Source organism: Gopherus evgoodei, chromosome 9, assembly GCF_007399415.2.
Source record: "Gopherus evgoodei ecotype Sinaloan lineage chromosome 9, rGopEvg1_v1.p, whole genome shotgun sequence".
Taxonomy (NCBI): Eukaryota; Metazoa; Chordata; order Testudines; family Testudinidae; genus Gopherus; species Gopherus evgoodei.
Window position 1 is genome coordinate 11,557,462 of NC_044330.1, and position 20,007 is coordinate 11,577,468.

General features: G+C 40.4%; 1 protein-coding gene across 4 annotated transcripts in view; it reads left to right on the forward strand.

Moving 5' to 3' along the window:
- PEX5L (peroxisomal biogenesis factor 5 like) overlaps positions 1-18,155 on the forward strand; it is a 160,318-nt gene extending 142,163 nt beyond the window's left edge. For all 4 annotated transcript variants that reach the window (XM_030576283.1, XM_030576285.1, XM_030576284.1 and 1 more), the window contains 7 exons: positions 5,494-5,610; positions 7,852-7,995; positions 10,487-10,557; positions 11,860-12,057; positions 13,910-14,075; positions 14,455-14,612; positions 17,035-18,155. In XM_030576283.1, coding sequence (XP_030432143.1) covers positions 5,494-5,610; positions 7,852-7,995; positions 10,487-10,557; positions 11,860-12,057; positions 13,910-14,075; positions 14,455-14,612; positions 17,035-17,239 — 1,059 coding nt within the window. In that variant the 3' untranslated portion in view covers positions 17,240-18,155. The remainder of the gene's footprint in view (positions 1-5,493; positions 5,611-7,851; positions 7,996-10,486; positions 10,558-11,859; positions 12,058-13,909; positions 14,076-14,454; positions 14,613-17,034) is intronic.
- The last annotated feature ends 1,852 nt before the right edge of the window (positions 18,156-20,007 follow it).

The following is a 20,007-nucleotide window of genomic DNA, read 5'->3' on the forward strand; positions in this document are numbered from 1 at the left end:
ATATTGCCAACATCAAATAACATGTCTATTCCCCCAGTACTCCAGCCTGGCTCCCCGTGAAACTCATGGGGTATCCATGGAGGTTTTCAGGGCAAAGTGGGTAGCATGGTGCACTTCTGCACTATTTCATCTTAGATACGTCCAATCTGACTTCCCTCTGTGAGCAGCAGCTGAGAATCCCAAAAGCCCCATTATTTTTCAGATCCCCTAGAAACACAGCAGCAGCAAGAAAAAGAAAGGGAGAAATATTCGCAAATATCTGCAGTGGCCACAGATGGGACACTAGATGGGGATGTCACTGGTTTATTACACAGAATTCTTTCCCAGGGGTCTGGCTGGTGGGTCTTGCCAACATGCTCATCGACTACCATATTTGGAGTTGGGAAGGAGTTTTCTGCCAGGTCAGATTGACAGAGAGCCTGGAGGTTTTTTTGCCTTCCTCTGCAGTATGGGTCACTTGCTGGTTTGAACTAGAGTAAGTGGTGGATTCTTTGTAACTTGACATCTTTAAATCAAGATTTGAGAGCTCCAGTAATTTACCCAGACCAGAGGTTAGGGACTTACTAGAGGAGTGGGTCAGTGAGGTCCTAAGGCCTGTGATGTGCAGGTCAGGCTAGATTATCATGATGGCCCATTAAAGTCTATGAAACACACAGTATGTGTGATACAGAATCTGTTAATATCTGAAATACATTAGCTGGTGTTATGTAATCTTTAAAAATATTCTGCACTTTCTATTCATCCAAAGATTTCAAAGTACATTACAAAAACCAATTAATCATCAAAACTCTTGGGAGGTAATGCAGGGATACATAGGGATCACTTTACCTACCTCAAAATTGCAGCTAGCTCTGGAGTGGAGCATTAATATCCCACAGCAATACTACAAAGGATAAATAAATTATACCATATTTCATATCAATATGTGAACTTCATTGGAATTACAAACATGTAAAAAAAAGCAGAATTTGGCCCATTGACTTAGATTTTAAAAATACAGTATCTTTGCTAATTATATGCAGAGAGAAGACAGAAGTGGATTTTTAATAATTTTTCCCCCCAGTCATTGGGTCATACGAATGATTTTGCAAGAAATACGAAAAGCAGAATTTCACAGCTATAAATACTGAAGATCAGCATTTGTCACTGGTATTCTGAATTACCTGTGGTTCAGATGACAGCTTGTATAATGGGTGTATTAAAATTTACCTATATAAAGGAAATTTTTACACAACCCCTGAATTAAACTCAGAATTCTTACTAAATGAGGTGTGTCTTCTCTCTCCTTGAGTGGATGACACACATGGGAATCCTGATTCACAAAGAAATATGGCATGTACCATCAATGACCAATAATTGCACAGTTCAGACAGGTCTGAAGCTGTTGCTTACAATTATAGAGAAAAATACCAGATATTGGCATCCAGATATTGCAGTGATGGGCACATGAGAAATGCCTTGTTAGTGCATTTCTAGATAGTGCATCTTCCTATATAAACAGTCCTGTAAATTGTAACAATCACTTGTCTATGAGCAAAAGCCTTCCTATCCAGTGTCAAATTCTTGCACTGCTGACTCAACCTGGATTTAATCTGCACGTTCCTCTGTCACTAAACTCCTTTGAGAAGAAGTGTTGTTGCAAGTCACATTAGTACAGATGAGCTTTGGCCAGACTCAATACTTTGCTCACGATACCTCTGTGCATATCAGGAGCACATGTAGGATGATCCTTACAATCCTTACAAGACCTTCAGTACCTCTCTCCTCAAATAGTCCTATCAAAATCATTGAGATTAGTCATACTAACACCTTACTGCCAAAGCAAACTCAGGTACCGAGCACTTTGTAATTCTAGTGCAATGAAGATCTGGCCATCCAGTGAATTTTCCCAGCAAAAGGAACTGGAGCATATCTCCAAAAGCTTAGAGATGCACTCTTCTTTGGGATTACTTGTCCCCATTTTCTCCTAGCACATGGATGGTGAGAATGTGGCACCTTAACTTGGAATCTCTCTTTTTCTGCTGACGTGCTTGTATTTCTCAGTATGATTTGTGGCAATCACAGTCATTGATTCACTCTGTTTATTACATCCACTAAGTCTCAGTCTCATTTCAGACTCAATGTGCTTGTTCTGTAGTTGCCTCTTTTCCTTTCCTTTGAACTTCTCACTGCTATAATATTTAACCAGCTACTACAGGTCTCTCTCTGACACAGCATATGATGCAATGTTAGGATTTCTCTTCCTGTATCACACAGCCTCATTTACATTATTCCACTTGAGTAAACATCCTGACTCTAAGGGTATGTCTACACTGCAAAACAAAACAATCCCCCCTCCCAAAAAAACAGCCCCACAGCAGTATATCTCAGAGCCTGCATCAACTGACTTGGGCTTGTGGGGCTCTAGCTACAGGGCTAAAAATAGACATTCCTGCTCATGCTAGAACCTAGGCTCAGAGACACTCTCTCTTTCCCCTTTGCTGGGTTTCAGAGCCTCGGCTCCAGCTCATCTACACTATTTTTAGCCCTGTACAGCAAGCTTGAGTCAGTTAACTCAGGCTCTGAGACTCACTGCCATGGGTTTTTATTTGCAGTGTGGACATACCTCCTCCTCTATGAATTTGAGAATTAATGCTCAATACACCAAAAAGCATGGATCTTCTTCTGAGCTATTTTGTCTGCATTCTTTAGCGTCATATGCGTTCAGCTGGTTTTTTGGAAGGGACAAACTTTACTGCATTTGTTTTATGTAACAATTTGCTTCTATTGCCAACAAGATGCACCCTAAGCTACAGCAAATCCTGCGTCACAGAGAACATATGCTACCTATGTGATAAGGGTTTCATGTTAAAGGAACACACCCATGAGAGATGAAATTTAATTACATCACGGTCCAAACCTGCCATACTCATTCACTCCAAGTAGTGAAAATATTCATGGAGAGAAGTTCTGCTCAGTGTGAGAGAGAAGCAGAATCAGACCTGTGACGGAAAGGAACTGAATGTTTATTATATATTTGAAGTTACATCAACAGCCACAGAGATTGGGGTGGGTGCTGTGGGAATTTTATAAATCTAAATTAAATAAACTCTCTTTATCCTAAGAGTTAAGGTCAAAATTGTGTCTGAATAGAATCCAGCTACCACAAGGGAAAATATATGATGCCTTCTCACCAGATTTCACCTCTTTACAAAGAGCAAAGCAATGGTTCAGATCCTCTGCTACAACCATAAAGTGCACTCCATAGCTCAGGATGGGAGCTTCAAATGTAGCTTTTGTGCTTTCCGAATCCTGCCCTACTGCACACCAAGATGATCCCTTGGCATAATTTAGAGCAGGCTGAGGGCTGCTGCAAATTATATCCACTGCCAATAGCCACAAGAGGCCAATACTACAACCAGAGATAAACGGGGCATCATCCAGTCCATGCCCCTTATTCCCAGACATTCCTCCTCAGGGAGGATGGGCTGCAGAGGAGCTCCAGTGCTGGCTCTACACCATGATCCTCCCATGGTGAGTTATGATGTCTCCATGTCCAAATTCTTCTGGGAATATGGTACAAAACCTCTGCCTTGCTCTTGTGGAGCTGGGCCTAAATGTTAGAAAGTCTGCAAATGAACAGCTGACACATTCAGCCACTTCTTCATATCCATATAATCACTAATCAGTCATAATCACTCCAATTGGCTTGCACTGCCCGCACATTAACTCCCAAGCTCCCCATGGCAATGGGAGCTAGGGTCAGGCATCTTCTTGATATGCAGTGGAGTGAAAGGAAACCCATTTATGGCTAAGCCACTAAAAATGTAATGAATAAATGTTTCAAGTGCTTAACATTTGTAACACATGAGCGCTTGAGTAGCTCAACTATCAATTACAGAGCCTCGTAACTTCCCAGACCTTCAGGGCTAAACACACTCATTGCCTCCACTGAGCTACTAAGTTCTCCCGGGTAGTGGGAATGAAGAGGCAGACAATGACTATACAGCTCCTTAATGTTTTGGGGATGTCCTGAAACACTGGGTCTTAGCCATACCAGTTAAGTGTTTATGCCTTAAAAATTGTACGTGCTGATTGTGAAAGTCATTTCCAAATTTCAATTAGTAAGTAGCTAAGAATTTTAAGCATTCTAAATGCTGATGGATTATCACCAGAGCTGCAGTTGATGATTTACTGCTATAAACACCTGTTTCTGACTCACTTATTTTTATTTTCATCAAGAAGCAATATGGCAAGCAGAGCCACAGACAGGAAACATGTTCTGAATATAATAATCTTGAGTTTATATAGCATCTTTTATCACCTCTCCAAAGATTCCACCACTTCCACTGCATTGAGCTTGATTGTATGGGCTTTATTAGGGATGAAGTGATAAGACCCCGATTTTTTTTTCCTACAGAAACATAGCATAATTCACCAGTCTATCATGTGCACTATTATGACTTTAGATTTAAAGAGATAATGTCAAATAATTCAGAGCCAAAACTCTGACCTCCCTTAAAATTCTTATCTGCTGGTAATCTCTGGTTTGGTTTTACACTTGACACTGATTTAGCAGTGTCCTTTAGATATTGTGAACTAGTTTCTAAAACTAGATGCATGTAAATCAACCTCAGACAAGAACCTTAACAGAAGGATTTTCTTAACAACATTTTATTCTTTCAGCTGATAACTTCACTGCACTTAGACAAACATTAAGATTCACAACCCTGCTCTGATTATATAGGATTAGATAGCTCAGAATATCAGGATTTAGACTAGCAGGGCTGGCTCCAGGCACTAGCAAACAAAGCAGGTGCTTGGGGGAGCTAGTGGAAAAGGGCAGCACCATCTGGGTCTTCAGTGGCAGGTCCCTCTCTCCCTCTCAGAGGGAGGGACCCGCCACCAAATTGCTGCCGAAGAATGAAGTGGCGCAGCAGAGCTGCCGCCAAAGTGCTGCTGATCACGGCTTTTTTTTTTTGGCTTAGTTGCTTGGGGCGGCAAAAAAGCTGGAACTGGTCCTGTAGACTAGACAGACAAGGGAGAGGTAGTAACTTTTATTAGACCAGCATCTGTTGGTGAAAGAAACAAGCTTTCAAGCTCCACTGAACTCTTCTTTAGAGATGAAAATTTGCCTAAAATCATACAGTAAACTAGGGGAAGAGCTCTAGTCTTGGGTGCTAACACCTGGATCTTACAGTACTTCTAAAATGTCACTGAAACTTGTAACTAAGGAGGACACAGGAGCCTTGCCTAATCTAAAAAGGGTTTTACAGCAAATGGGCCCCAAGATGTTCAGAAAACATGAGTTACTCCTCAAATCTGTCATTGTTGCCTTTCACTTTTTGTCACTTAAGCTTACAACCTTGAAAATTTAACACCAATTGAAGACATTTGAAGATGACCCTGTATACACATTTTCATTTTTGGAGGATCAAAAGCAGGTTGCATTTTCTTAGAAAGTTTCTTTAATTTCTCTCTTTCTTCTCCTTGCCCCTTTCCTTGTTTTCCTAGTCAGACACAGAGTTTTGGGATAAGATGCAAGCTGAATGGGAAGAAATGGCTCAGAGAAACTGGATTTCAGAGAACCAAGAAGCACGTGGCCAAGTAACTGTCTCAACCAGTGAGAAGGTAACATCAGTAACCCGCTAACACAGCACATCATTTCTGTGCAGGTTTTAGAGTCACTCTCCTCAGTGTCTCTAAGAAGAAAACAAGGAAATTCCTCCCCACAACTACACACTACCTGCCAATAAGGCGAGAATTTCTCAAAAGAGCTCAGCTCCCATGTAGGCACTTGAGTAAGGGTCACGTTTTCACAAGAGCTCAGCACTCTGAGAGCATATTGGGATCTGAACTCTTTGGAAAATCTGGCTATAAGTGTCACAATAGGAGCTGCTAGGTGCTGAGCACTTCTGAAATCAGGCCCTAAATTAAGAGTGTTGGGCATTTGAAAATCTGGCCCTATGTGTTCAACAACTTCCCATCCTAGGAATGAATCTCTCTCTCCCCACTCCTTCATGTATTTTTTCTTTAATTTATATTCTCATTTTTTACATATATTAAAACACTCTTTACCTTGCATTGGCAGGAAGGTGGATTGGACAACCCTAAAATTCTGATCTCTATGATTTATGACCCAGTTTCTATCATCCTTATTCAGGCATTCATTTATCTCCCTTGAAAGCACATGGCCCGAGAGCACATCCACTCCAGGCAGAGATGACCAGGCTTCATTGGCTGACACAAGCTGGGTCACAGTCGCAGAGTGAGGCAAACCCTGTTTCAAACCTAAAACAAGCTCAAGTGCTTGCAATGCTGAGTTGCACCTTGGGTGTTCATTGACGGTTTCAGGCTATGTCATAAGTGCAAGCACTGAACCAACATGGAGTTGAAAGCACTGGGGGAGGCAGTCCATGTGAGATATGCTCTTTATGCCAAAGTTTGATATATTTGGTGCACACTGGGACCAATCCTGCTCCCACTGAAATGGATGGGGTCTACTGTGTAGGAAGTGACTATCTCTAAGTATAATACTTTTGTGTTGAGTTCCCCGTGGGGTGCCACCCGGAACTGGGGTACCACAAGCCCTTTCACACACCAGTCTCGGCTCTCTCTCACACTGTGCTAATGTGACAAGCTGCAAAACCCTCCAAGCCAGCACTTTCATCAGCATTCACACACCCAGTTGCAGTTACATGCAGGCTCTCTAACCACCAGCTTTCCAGCCTAAGACCCCAGGGCAGTACCATCCTCCCCTGGTCAAATCTGGCCAATATATGGGTTTAATACTTGGTTTGCCTCTTCCTCAATGTGAAGAGACCAATGCACACTTGTGATAATCAGGCCAAGATTTTCCCCACGCACTCCAGTCAAAGCTCACTGGTTTGGATTAAAACATAAAATAAATGTATTAACTACAAAAGATAGATTTTAAGTGATTATAAGTGATAGTAAACAGATCAAAACAGATTAAATAAATAGTAAATAAATAAAATGCAAATTAAGTCTAAGATACTAGAAAGATAGGATATGAACTAACAAATTCTCATCCTGAGTGATAAACAGGCTGGCAGATTCTTAAGGCACAAGCTGCATTTGCTTTGCAGCTTGGGTTTCCCAGGTTTTCATACACAGGCTAGAAATCTCTTTAGCCTGGGACCATCCCTTCCCCCAGTTCAGTCTTTGTTCCTCAGGTGTTTCCAGGTATGTTGTAGGGAGAGAGATGTCATTTCCCCCTTTTATATCTTCTTCCCACTTCCTGGAAAGCTTTTTTGCTGTGACCTGGGTCGAACAAGTCCCATTGTGTAGCGCTCTCTCCGAGAGGTTTCTGTTGTATGCAATACCTGGGGAAATCCTCGTGCATGTGTATATTTCCTCAAAAAGCCATTAACATTGTTTGGACTTTTTACTGTTGTACCTGAAAGGATGCTTGTGGGTGTTTTCAACCTCACAACATGTTTCAGTAACACATACATAGGCAAACTTCATATACGATAGCACATACAATCCAACAAGATATTAATTTCTAGCAGATCAAGACTTTTAGAACGATACCTCACAAGGCATACTTTGTGCAAAACATATCCTAATTATATGGCAGTGGTGAATAAGGGGTTGCCAGGGTGTCACAACTTTCTTGGAAACTCGGGTAAATATAAAGGGCCAGTAACAAGTGCCCTAGTCAGTTGGATGTGAACCACACAGTTTTACACTTTTTTTATTGAAACTTTACAAGGGAACTCATACCATTTTCATGCAGCAAAGAAGTTTTACACCTCGCTGGGAAATAATAATAAGCTAATTAACTGTATGTACTTAACATTCCTTGCTAGTGTATTTCATCACTGGACCATTAACTATCTGCTCCAGGGCTATTATTTTCATACCGAAAACCCTTTCAGAGACTGGCCTGGTGCGTTTGAGGAAGGATTGAAAAAACTGAAAGAAGGAGACCTGCCCCTCACTATCTTATACATGGAGGCTGCCATTCTACAAGACCCCGGTGATGCAGAGGTATTCACTCCCCTGCCTTTATCTTGGGAGGGGGAGCAGCTACAAGTGTCTCACTTCACATAGCATAGCAAGGATGGGGAGGATTCATGGTCAAAACTTTTGGCAGGGGTTATTATGTGAAATAAAGTGGAAGGTAACAATGTATAAGGAGCATCACATACTTTGAAATGATGTAAGCAGAGCTGATCAAACAATGAAAACTTATTTTTGCAGTTTCAAAACTTTAAAGCTTTTATTTGAAGATGTTAAATCAGGTTATTAGAAATTATTTGACATGACCATCAAAATTTTTCAGTTACCAAAAATTCTGGCAAATAAAAAAAATGTTTATAACCATTTTCAATCAAATGTACATATTCAATCAACATGTATATTTTTAAAGTATTTCTTTTGTTTTGTTTGTATTTTGAGGGCGGGAGGGAACATTTCAACAGTTTTTCACAAAAAAAAATTCCATTGTAGAAAAAGACCATTTTTCAATTTAAAAAAAATTCCCCTCGCTCTAGAATTAAGATATTCTTCAAATCTATATTGCAGGGTCCTAGCAAACATTACAGCATTGTTATTTGTAAACAGTAATCTCAGAAACACGTAGGAATACTGGCTAACGAGTAAGGAAATGGAAGGTTCTGAGATATAGCAGAGAAAGTTAATTGTAGTTGATAACCAGCATATGGCAAAAGCTAGGACTGTGATATATTTCAAGGCTGCATGGCTGAAAGTGCTCCATCTGCTGTGTGTTTTGGGTATCTAATGTTAAAAGGCAATGTCAATTATTTGAATTTTAGAGTTGAAATTGATGTGTGGGATGTGGCAGCAACAAAAAATAGCCTAGGAGTGAGGTGTGAAGAAAGGAGGAGCCAAAGACAGAGTCCTATAGGGCAGCAAGAGAAAGGATTTCACAATGTACCTGACTGACATGATGCAATTTATATTAAATTGTCTTAGGAGCAACATGAAGCAGAAATAAGCCACTTACCATGGGTGCCGTTAAAATACTGATGTTTACTGTACTGCAGTAGTTGTCACACTTAGAAATCATAAAGATAATGGCATGTCAAGAATTTAATAGGCCCACTGAATGTTTATTATTTGCATTAAGGGCTGTGTTACAAGCACAATTTCAGCCTGTATGTGTGTCACAGGGTGGTCTACTCACTGCTGTGTGGTGTGTCCTGGCGATTAGCTCCGCCCAGTTCAGTGTCCCCTTTCTTCTCACAGTATGGCTGCCTCATGACTCAGCCCTCCGGCCAAGTCACTCTCTGTTTTCCCTTTCTGGGCAAGTTTTTTCAGAGTCCTTCTGCACTGGCATGCGCACACCCACTGCATTGACTGCATCACTCCCACAGTGACTCAGGCAGTCTTCCCCTTCACTGCCACTAGCAATCCCATTCTGCAGTGGATGATAGGGGAACCCAGACTCATTCTCTGCACTGGGTTCCAGTCCAGGGCCCTAGAGCAAGCAGTTAAGGTTTGCAGCTACACTAACCTTACTGCTTTCACCCCTACACTATTTCTACTGTGCTTCTCCAAGCTTTTCATTCTTCAGCCTTCCTAGTCAGACTCCCCTCTCTCAGGCCTACTAAGGCTCTTCCTGGGTTCCTATGTCCCATCTTCTCCCTTACCTCAGGGGGAGAGATTGCAGATGTACTCTCATGCTGCTGACAGCCTCCTGGCTTTATAGAAGTCCCACCTGTTCCCTCAGAGGTGAGCTTCTTTCTAATTAGCTCCCTCCCCACAGCCTAAATCTTATGCATTTTCAGCTTAATTGACTGATTGGGACCACCCCACTTAATTCAGTTCATCCAGAGCAGGCACAGGGAGTACACCTCATCACAGAACTTAAAAGCTATGACTATTTTGGGAGAAGGGTATTCCTTTCATTGTGCAAGGGTGTATGGGGCAAAATATTAGGGGACCAGCTCCTCAGTTGGCATAACTTACTATAGCTTCACTGAAAACAGTGGAAAAGAAAGAGTGGGATTCAACATAGTACTCTAAAGTCTGTCTTCAGATATGCACAGGCCACTGCACCTCATATCAACAGGAGTGGTTGTGTATGTGCACCCGAGTCCCACTGTGTCTATTGCTGTATGTACATGATGCAACAAAATGATGCTGTAGAATCCCCCTCACACTGTAGGGGTGAGATTATTTTCTTCTGAATTTTCAGATAAAAGCTTGAAACATCAGAATCCATTTAGAATGTGCAATAACTTGCCTGTGAGAAAACAGTATGGGATCTGACAATGTAGAATCACCATTGATTTAAATGGGAACTTCCCATGGATAAACGTGGCCTAAAGATATCCAAAATCACTTTGGTTTGTACTGTTGGTGTATTGGCAATAGAAGTACTGTAGTTAGGCCAGTGTTGGATACATGCTGCTGTCTATATGTATCCATTTATTTAAGTAAGCATAGGGATCTTGTTCTGTGATTCCAATTGCACTTGGGGACATATCATAAAATAACAGTTATTATTTTGCAGGCCTGGCAGTTTCTTGGTATAACACAGGCAGAGAATGAAAATGAGCAAGGAGCTATTGTCGCCCTCCAAAGGTAGATGACGATATTTGCAAAATAATGGATCCCATCAATATTAGTTAATGGATGCCTGTGTGTATTTCATCTCACACTTGTGTTCTGACCTTTTACATTTAATTGGGGGGTAGTGGGTGGAAATGACTGGCATACAGAAGAGATGTGCTACCTCTAGTTTCCATAGTAACTCTGGAGGCATGATTTTGCATTCCTATGGAGTTAATGGCAATATTAAATCTAATATTTAATTAAATAAATAGAAACACAAAAGAAAACCTACATGTCACAACAAACCTGAATTAGGCACAATGCAAATAAAATGTCTTTTCAATATTCTAGACACTTGATATATTTTGTAAATGTTTCTGTCTTAATGAAAATGTTTCCTTAATTGGATGGAGCTTCTCAGCCACTGAATACTAATTGATGGAGAACATTGCTAGGTTGATGGGAATATAATGATCACACTATACCTGTTAAGTAAATGCCTATTCCTAAATATCAGAGTTATTATTCTGCCTTTATCTGTAGCGAGTGTTTCTGCGCTATATTCCATTTCCACTTGCAGCCAAGTATACACTCTAAACTTAATTGCATTAGCTATGTTAACATTCAAGCCAATTTACCTAAGGATACTTCAATTACTGTAACTCAGTTATATGTAATGTAATCTTTTCCTTACCTGCACAGAAGTCCAAAGTGTTCCCTGACAAATTTGTTTGTCCCTGATAGGTTGAAACGTGCAGCAATGCCACTCAAAGATACAGCAGACCAGATTCCCCTGTGCATTATGCTGGTGTAAAGCTGGAGAAAGTCTATGGAAGTCCGTGGGCTGACTCTGGCTTTACAAAGGTGTAGCTGAGAGCAGAATCTGGCCCAACAATTCTATTGAAAAGGATGGGCTTTAGTTTCAATCTTCAAAATATCTTTTTACCTAACCAAATGCCTTCTACAACTGCCCACTTCTAGATTACTCCAAAGTCTTCTATTTGTTTAGTAGTCAGGTGCGATTAAAAAAAGGCTTCCTCACACATTTGCTATGCCATGCTGATAACAGAAAGTGTGGGGAGTATTAGCTTTTTATTTATATAACACCATAGTCGCAGATGGCACGTAACACACAAAAACAAGGCAAGTTCCCTGCTCCAAGATCCTGCTATCCTTATTAACGTGAGTGGTTCTTTACACACACAAGCAATCCCACAGAAGCCACTACCACTACTTTTGTGAGTAAAGGTTGCAGGATCAGGCCCTATGTTGGAAGAATTGATGCGTTGCATTTTGCTAAAAGAAACTAAGATATTTTTCTTCTCTATTTAGGTGCTTGCAGCTACAGCCAAACAATTTAAAAGCTCTGATGGCCTTGGCTGTGAGCTACACTAATACTGGCCATCAACAGGAAGCCTGTGAAGCTTTAAGAAACTGGATAAAGCAAAACCCAAAATACAAGTATATAGTGAAGAGCAAAAGAGGGTCTCCAGCACCTACCAGGAGAAAGTCTGAGCCATCAAAAGAAAGGTAAACCTGGATTAGTATCCTGAAGAAGTTAGGCCCAGATTCCCTAAGGGATTTTGGCTTTTAACTTCCATTGATTTCAATGGAGTTTCTCAAATGTACAGTGCGCTGCTCAAATATTTTTAAGTTACATAGGAACATAAGAATTTTGATCCCTAATAAGACCCAACAAAATGATGCTGTAGAATCCCCCTCACACTGTAGGAGTGAGATTATTTTCTTCCACATTTTCAGATAAAAGCTTGAAACATCAGAATCCATTTAGAATGTGCAATAACTCACCTGTGAGAAAACAGTATGGGATCTGACAGTCCATTAGCCTGTCTCGGACAGTGGCTGCTTCAGAAGAAAGTGTAAGAGTCCTCCAGTAAGCATACGTGGGATAATCTTCCCCTTATTGGGTCTCATTCTGGTCTCTAATAGTTGGAGATTAGTTTAAGCCCTGAAGCAAGAGATTTACTTTCCCTTCAACAAAATTTATCATTAATTATAACTCTTGGTGTTCTTGATATCCACATAAATGTCCAATTCCTCTTGAGGAATCTTCCTAAATTCTTGACCACAATGACTCCCTGGTGTCTTCCTAAACAATCCCAATCTTTTAAATCTCTCTTCATATGAGAGTTTTTCCAGACCCTTGGTCATAGCCCTTCTCTGAACCTCTCTAATCTTACAATATCTTTTTTTGAGACGGGGTAACCAGTACCGCACACAGTATTCCAGATTAGGCTGTACCACTGATTTATAGACATTATGATATTTTCCACCTTACTGTCCAGAAAGAGTAAGAAAAACAATTCCAACTGAAGTGATTAAATCATTGGATCACGAAAATCTTTTTAAAATATGGTATAGTATCCGTGTGAACACACACAAGCACATAGTCCATTCAGAACATTTAGAAATTGTTCTGCAGTAGACGGTAAACTTCCCTTTTACCACCAGTTCCTATTGTTATTTTGGCAGTTGGTCTAAATGTTAGATTTCCACTTACATTGGTGGTGAAAGGTATCTATTTCTGAACTTTTTAAATACTTTCAGCAACTTCTTCATAGACCCAAAATGCTGAGATTCCATTTGTGCCATTTAGAAATGGGGCGTTATGTTTATTCTTCGAAGGGTATCCATGTTAGTCTGGATCTGTAAAAGCAGCAAAGAGTCCTGTGGCACCTTATAGACTAACATGGAGCATGAGCTTTTGTGGGTGAATACCCACTTCGTCGGATGCATGACCACCCACGAAAGCTCATGCTCCAATACGTCTGTTAGTCTATAAGGCGCCACAGGACTCTTTGATGTTTATTATTGTGATCTACAAGCCTTGTGCTAGCAGGATCATTTTGACTGAGCAACAATGAAATAGGGAACTCCTACTGAATGATGAAGTGCATTATATTGGGCTTAATCCAAAGTCTGTGAATTTAGGAATCTAAATTTTGGCATGTCTTTGAAATCTTGGCTGCAGATTTCAAAATCTTTATCTAAGACTCTTGAGGACTGATCACCATTTTTGTCAAACTGGTTTCCTTGCTTTAACCTTCAGAGCAGCCCCTACTCCATTTTTTAGAGTGCCTGAGAGAATTGATGCAGCTTCAACAGATCTTATAGCCCATATTTTAGATATGCCTGAGTTTTCTGCAGCACTTTGGCTTAGTGCTTGTAAACCTTTGAACTCTAATGTCCGGTTCTCAACCAGAGTCGGAATAAGCCATTACAACAATTGAGCTGAAGATGTCTATTTTGCACATGTTTGGGAAGAGTATAAAGACTTGCATTGCTGGCTGTGCAGTAGATGGTGCAGCATTTACAGAGAACTGTAAGATGCAACTTGGTGTTATTTTTCACCCTTTTCTAGTTCATTACTCGAAGAAGTAAAGGAAGTGTACCTAGATGCAGCTCACCAGAATGGTGAGATGATAGACCCTGACTTGCAAACAGGACTTGGAGTGCTTTTCCATCTGAACAGAGAATTTAACAAAGCAATAGACGCATTTAATGCTGCCTTAACTGTTCGGCCAGAGGTACCTATTATGATTTTGTATTTTAAAAAAAGTTTCATTTTACAAACCACTCTCTCTTCCTTTCTCACTTGAAACTGACCAGTATGAATGAGACGTCTCTTCAGCCATTAAAGTTTTAATACCTGAAATAGAAATGTTAATTGTAAGAGAGCCCTAATGAGAAACAGATTTATGCGTGTCCAATTTTTGGCTGCACACTGATTAATTGGAGTAATTTTATTAAGTTGTCTAGAATCATGAGTCAGAACCTCATATTCCACACCAGTTAACAGAGGGTACAACTATTTTCTGTACTGTTCATTACTTTTGTGGGAGGAGGGGAAGGTCTCATATGCTTTTGTCTTAAACCAATAGTAGAAAACTCTCATTTTGTTATCAGGACTATTCATTATGGAACCGCCTTGGAGCAACCTTGGCAAATGGGGATCGAAGTGAGGAAGCTGTGGAGGCATATACTAGAGCTTTAGAAATTCAGCCAGGCTTCATTAGGTCCAGATACAATTTGGGAATAAGCTGCATCAACCTAGGAGCTTACAGGTGAGTTATGAAAAGAATATCAACATTTAAAGCCAAAAGTAAGGTGGCCATCTAAAAACTGAAAATTTATTTTTGAGCTAAAAGTCTATAACATGTATTCTGATCTTTGTTTAATGTAAGATATTGTTATGCTCTTTGGATGCATGTAAAGCACTTTGGAATATGGGATAATATTCATTGTACAATATAATAAAACAATTGAAGAGTATGTTATAAAAAGTTAAGGCCTCAGTTCAGCAAGCTAGTTAAGCAGTAGACTCAGTGAGACTAATCATGTGATTAAGTGTTTTGCTGAATCAGGGCCTACGATCGAAATATCTTATTTTGTCACAACAAATTTTATAAGGCAACAGGAGGCAACAAAGACAGAGCGCTGGGTGGAGAGCCAGGAGACCTTGGTTTCAGAGCTGATTTGGGGAAAAAGTTCCCCATGAATAATTTCAACAAAAATGAAAAAAATTGTTTTTCATCTAAACTTTTCTATGACTTTTTTGGAGTTTTTGTAAAAAAAAAAAAAGTAAGTAAGTTTGGCGGGAAAATGTTCTTCAGTTGCAGAAAGTTGAAAATATTAATAAAAAACTGACATTCTAACAAGTAGCCATTTCCATTGGCAAAACTTTAATGGAAAAATTTTGACCAGCTCTCCTGAGATCATTTCTGTCTTTTCCACTGACCTTCTGTGTTTTCTTGGGCAAATCCCTTGATCTCTCAGACTCATTTTTACCATTTAAAATGAGAACAACATTACTTACCTTCCTTTGCAGAGTGTTTTGCAATTTATGGATGAAAAGCACCAAGTATCAATTGAGATTTTCAAAGCAGTTGATTTTAAAACATTAAATGTTTCTTTGCAATATGTGAAACACTAATAATGCAGCATCATGAATTTGAAAGTGAAAATGAAAACGACATTGACTTGCATTGCCCAAACTGAACAAAATGTGAAGTAACAATTATTATAATTACTACATTTTTCATCACTAATGAGGTATAACATGCTGTATCAAGAAGGCAAACTGGGTGACTGAGTCGACCGCTGCTGCTCCCCCATCAACTCCACTTCTGTCTCTCGCGTGCGGTGGAGTTCTGGAATGACAGCAGAACGATCGGGGATCGATTTTATCGTGTCTACACTAGATGCGATAAATCAATCCCCAATAGATCGATCACTACCAACCAATCCGGTGGGTAGTGTAGACATGGCCCTAGATGAGTCCTTACTAGGGAAGGGATGTCTTAACAGAACAGAACAATACCTAATTTTCTATAACACTTACACACTCAGTACAGACAGCTTTCAAAACAGTGATTTCGGGCCAGATCCTGGAATATGTTCAAAGGCAAAACTCATAGACCTTCAGTATATTGCTAAACCAAACCCAACCATTCAAAAATCATGCCTCAGATGCCAAAAAATCAGGAGATTTAAAAAAAAAAGATGTTGGGTTCTATTTGTTTGTCTTCTGATTTTTGAGCCTTTAGGACTACTATGTTCCTTTTTGTAATTATTTCAGGAGGAAGCCAAACAATTTGGTTTATTTCCTGGAAATAAAATCCCACATACCCATTTACCATTAAATGCATATTCCAGGCACTTGGTTTATTTGAAATTGGGGGTTTTCCCCTTTAGTGGCTCATTTTCCATGCTTGCCATCAGAACACCTAGCCAGTGGACTGGTGTGCCAGCCAGCCTTTTTCACTTCTATCTTAGGTTTTTATATGGCCCCATCAGCACAGTCTCCAAGCATCTCACAGTCATTAAGTATTTATCCTCACAACACCCTTGTGAAGTGGGGAAATGCTATTATTCCATTTTACAGAAGGGCAACTGAGGTCCAGAGAGACTAAGTGACTCATCTAGAAAATCTGTGATGGAGCAGGGAATTGAACCGGGGTCTCCCAAGTCAGTACTCAAACGACTGGACCATCCATACATGCCTATCAGATCATAAGACAAGACAGTCTCTCTCCATAAACCCCTTTTGTGTAAGTCTATGGCTCAATATACATTTCATACACAGACCAGGTTCTCTGTGTGAATCAAGGGTAAAATCTAGGTCTGTGTAAAAAGAGTCCCAAGTGTCAACAATACAATTAAGATAAAGCACATGTATAATGGAATTCATAACCACACTAAGGAGAATTTCCCCAGGCACTTGAGTAGGTTCATCTCTGCATCACTACACAAGTGCAGCCTTTTTGATACATAACAATGAAGTCTTGCAGCAACACTTTTGTCCGGAATTGTTAAAGGCAGATCAAGCAAGAATACTACAAAAAGATTGTGGTCTCCCATGTTGTCAGATAACGTGTTTGATTTTACTGTAATGCCTTAGAAGGAAGACAAAATATACTTTATTTTTTTAAACAAAAGAGATTATGTTGTAATTGAGGATGTTGCCTTTCTTTCCTCCCCTCACAGAGAGGCTGTCAGCAATTTTCTCACTGCTCTCAGCTTGCAAAGAAAAAGCAGGAATCAACAGCAGGTTACCCAGCCGGAAATTTCAGGCAATATCTGGGCAGCTCTCAGAATCGCTCTGTCTATGATGGACCAGCCAGAACTATTTCAAGCCGCTAATTTGGGTGATCTGGATGTTCTGTTAAGAGCTTTTAACCTAGAACCATAAAAAAAAAAAAGCAGCCAAGTCACTAAGATGTATTAGGAAATGCAAAACTCTTTCATTACCAGTTTCAAAATGACCAAGGACACTTTCCAAAAGATCATGAGCCGTAGAACACTAGGGGAAGTTCTACCAGACATCACTCAATTCCTGGAACTCTTCAAAAGCACAAAACTTTGTAAATATTATTGAACTCGAAGGATTAAAATGAACAGCAGCTAATCTGACAAAGACCTGACCTAGATGAAGCAGTCATACCCGAAGAACCCATCCCGTGCAAGATATGCACATATATACACTCACACCTATACAGAAAAAATATATTTAAAAGAAAACCTAATAATCATTAGAGTGGGAAGCAGCACATCAAAGGAACCTTATTGCTCACTGCACTGAATTGACACCACATGCCCCTACAATGTGGAGTCCCTATACTTTGTTTGTTGGCCACTCTCTTCAAGGTCCTACTTCCACATAGCTCTGCCAGGAGGTACATGTATGGTAGATAAATTTTGTGGTGAATATATCAGCTGGCAATCAATAAGGGCTTTGTTTGTAAAGATACCTTGATTCAATGTTACTTTTGGACCTAATTCACAGGCCCTTGGAGATGGAATTCAAGAGGAATTCTGCACATGGAGGATTTACAGGGTTAGGCTCTTTAGGGATGAGCTTTGTAAGCAGAAGCAGTAATTTGCACTAGAATTTTTGTTGTTTGTACCAATTACGGCCCCAATCCTGCAAAGAGCAGGACTCTGCCTATGTGGAGGTCCTGGTAGGTGTCAGGCCTGTGTATGTGCATAAGCACTTTAATCTTTTTGTAAATGTATGCTGTGCTTTTATTTATTTTTAAAGTAGGAACAAAAGATTTAAGGACAGATATATATATATATATAGCCATGTTGGCATAAAGGACCAAATATAATTTCTTGACACTAGATAGAGAGCTTTCCAAATCCTAGTGTTAAAAATGCAAATAGGGTATCAGTTATAATCTCAAGTGAATAGAATATTTATTATGCATGTACCAGTAGTTTCACATACACACAAAAATACAGATTAACTGGAAGTAAATGTCATCTTAGAAAAAAAATGAATCTCTTCCTTCAGCTTTCCGCAGGAACTAAAGAAGAATCTGTTTAGGAGCAGATGTCTACAGACCATACTCTGGGAGAAAACTTCCACTGAAGTGAAAAGATTTGCTTGAATAAGGAATTCAGGACAGGAGCTATAGAGGTTGATCCTGCTCTCATTGAAATCAATGGCAAAACTCTGACTGACCTCAATGGTTGCAGAATCAAGACCTTAGTTTTCATCAGTGTTTAAAGCTCCTAAGATACAGCCAGAATCTACAAGGTTCCAAATGCTTCCTATAAAGTGCTGAGCACTTTCAAGTCCGACTTCAGAATGAGTTTTTCAGCACATATTAGGGGTTGGGTACAATGCACATGTATAGCACAAAGGGATTCCATCCATCAAAGACAGATTTATAGAGTTGTACAGTTAATTTTCAAGCATTGTGGGTTAGGTTGTTTTTTTTAGTACTTTCTCTAAATAATGAAAAACATTTTTACATTAAAAATATACTGCGTTGGTTTGTGTTCAGGAATGGACAGGACAGGGTAGCTATTGCAGGTGAAAGCGGGGAAAGTAACACATTCCCTATAAATGACATTTTAACCTCCCCTCCCCCTGCCACCCCCAAAGAGCTGTATCAAAAAAGCAACTGCACAGATTGTAGGGCAAGGGGTCTATTTCACTAGTACAAATAAAAAGTTTCTTGCAGTTGTCTCTTATTTTGAGCAACCATTTAAAGGAAAACTCCTTGTTTAGCTATGCCAGAAGGAGGACATTGGATGTGGTTTAATCAGGGCACAATTTTATTCTTAAATGTCTGGGAATACCCCGCAGCTAAAAGTGTACAGTGCATGTGATTCCATAATCATTTCAATATATACCCCAGGGGGTTTCCATCAGCCCTGCCCCTTCCTAGTCCCCATCCAAGCTGCTGCTGAGACCTCACCATTCCCCCCACACACCTCGAATGAGGGTGGGGGAAGGCTACGAAAGAGGAGAGGTTGGCTCCTTGCCATTTCAGTCATAGGAGGAAACCCCCATCCTGTTTCTGCTCCTTTAAGGAATACCTCCTTTAAATCCCTGACTAATCCTTTTTATCTAATCACTGTATCCCTTCCCTATGGAGTACTTGCACTGGACTTTTGCCCAGTGTTTACATAATGAGTTGCAACACCATTCTCCTTTCATGTTTGCCCAGTTAAGCCCTCCTGAACCTGCAATGGCAGTGGTCCACAAACTGTGGGGCATGCTGCCTACAGGGGCACACAGGAACATCCGGGATGTGTGGAGGGGCCCTGGCCTTGGGGGAAACACTACCCAGCCCTGCTCTGCCCCCAGCTCTGCTTTGGCCCCGCCCGTTCCTGGGCCAGGGGAGCATGGCACATTCCATTATTGGTAAGTAAGGGGTCCAGTGGAAAAGTTCAAGTACCACCTGCTATGGGAAAGGTGAAAAAAAACACTTCACCTTGGCCAATCTGGCAGTGAGGGGCAAGTTCCTTGCAGACACCCCCTACCCCCGAGAAAGGAGTAACTAGCACAATGCCTGCAGTGGATCCTAAACCCCCCCCAGTATTTCACTACTGCCTGGGTGGGAGGATAAGTGCTGCTCTGCTTGGTTCAGATAAAAGAGGGCTATTCTTGCACGGGCATGGACCTATATAGTCCTCCACCTCTTTCAATCACTGGGGGGGAGGAAC